Here is a 1,238-nt window from a genome sequence, read left to right as displayed (position 1 = left end):
CTACAACACTGTTCTACACCAACATCATCATCATCGTTGTTGTGTCTACATGTCCTCTCTGTGKGGAGGTTTAGCTCAAATGATTATTAAATATTCAAGAATGTTAGTCAGGTGATTTCCTGATATCTGGCACCAATTCCACTGAAACGTGTGTTTTAGTCATTAGAGGCAGAGAAACTTGCAAAAAGCTTCCTATGTCTCTCCAGTGTTTGTCTATGTGGGACTGAGTGACTCAGTGTGTGTGTGTGTGTGTTTTTTCTCTGTGTACCAGTCATGGTCTCCGACAAGAAGGTCTTCCCCACTAAGGACAGCTGGGTGAGTCTGAGTCGTCAACCGATGATCGGCGACGACAAAGAGCTGGAGAAGATCTTCAAACATCACAAGGCAGTATTTCTGCTCCACCTGCCGCCACCAGAGAAGAAGACTGTTCCCAGGAGTAAAACCGGTATGCCGCCGCCATGATGCCATCAACTTTTCTATCACTAAAGAGTATCTAAATGTTTCCTACTTCCTGTGTGGTCCGGCAGGTCAACCGGTCACAGGGGATCGGGCTACTAAACCAGCCTTCAACGAGAAGGACAGACRCTCATTCCTGGAGATCTGTGGTATCCGTCATCTTTCCCAGTGTGTCAAATGGGAGCCGCAGACTGAGAACTGGAGGCCCTGTGCCTCCATGCAGTCCCTGGTGCGCTTTGTCGTCCCCTACATCCAGAGGTTCCTCTACCACCATGAAGAGCTGGCCGACGTCTACGCAGACCTGACTGAGGGGAACATAGCAGAGAAACTCAAGCGCCTCTCCTTTGGACAGGTGGGCAAGTAGAAAGAAACCAGAACTGAATTGTTGCACGATTTTGACCGTGAACTTTGAAGTCTCTGGGTTCRGGTTTCCACCTCCTAAACAGACGTTGTTCTCTGTGGCCGTCTGTTTYCAGGTGGGGAAGCTGTACATCCRCTACCAGCTGGACGTCCCCGGCAACGAGAACGCAGTGATAGAGCTGCAGGATGAGATCTGCCTGCTGAAGGACGAGAAGGAGCTCTACATCCAGAAGGACCACATCAACGAGAAGCTGGAGATCCTGAGGTTTGTCGGCTCAACACCTGAACGTAGGAAGTTCTGGAGACGAGAGCAGACTGACRAGGCTGGAGAAATACTGGAAAATATTATTTACTGAACCTATTTCATACTGAATTTATATCTGCTGTTCAATCCACCATCTAATCATCCATTTTATCATCCA

The 1,238-nt window shown here is 48.5% G+C and overlaps 1 protein-coding gene across 1 annotated transcript in view; it reads left to right on the top strand.

The window, feature by feature from the left end:
* Positions 1 to 1,211, top strand: part of LOC103482098 (uncharacterized) — a 37,433-nt gene extending 36,222 nt beyond the window's left edge. The window contains exons 38-40 of the mRNA XM_008438026.2: positions 272 to 445; positions 528 to 808; positions 933 to 1,211. Coding sequence (XP_008436248.1) covers positions 272 to 445; positions 528 to 808; positions 933 to 1,172 — 695 coding nt within the window. The 3' untranslated portion in view covers positions 1,173 to 1,211. The remainder of the gene's footprint in view (positions 1 to 271; positions 446 to 527; positions 809 to 932) is intronic.
* Positions 1,212 to 1,238: the final 27 nt, after the last annotated feature.

The sequence above is a fragment of the Poecilia reticulata genome, linkage group LG19 (genome assembly GCF_000633615.1).
Source record: "Poecilia reticulata strain Guanapo linkage group LG19, Guppy_female_1.0+MT, whole genome shotgun sequence".
Classification (NCBI taxonomy): domain Eukaryota; kingdom Metazoa; phylum Chordata; class Actinopteri; order Cyprinodontiformes; family Poeciliidae; genus Poecilia; species Poecilia reticulata.
Note: the sequence above shows the minus strand (reverse complement) of the source record. Positions and strands in the feature narration are given on the sequence as shown.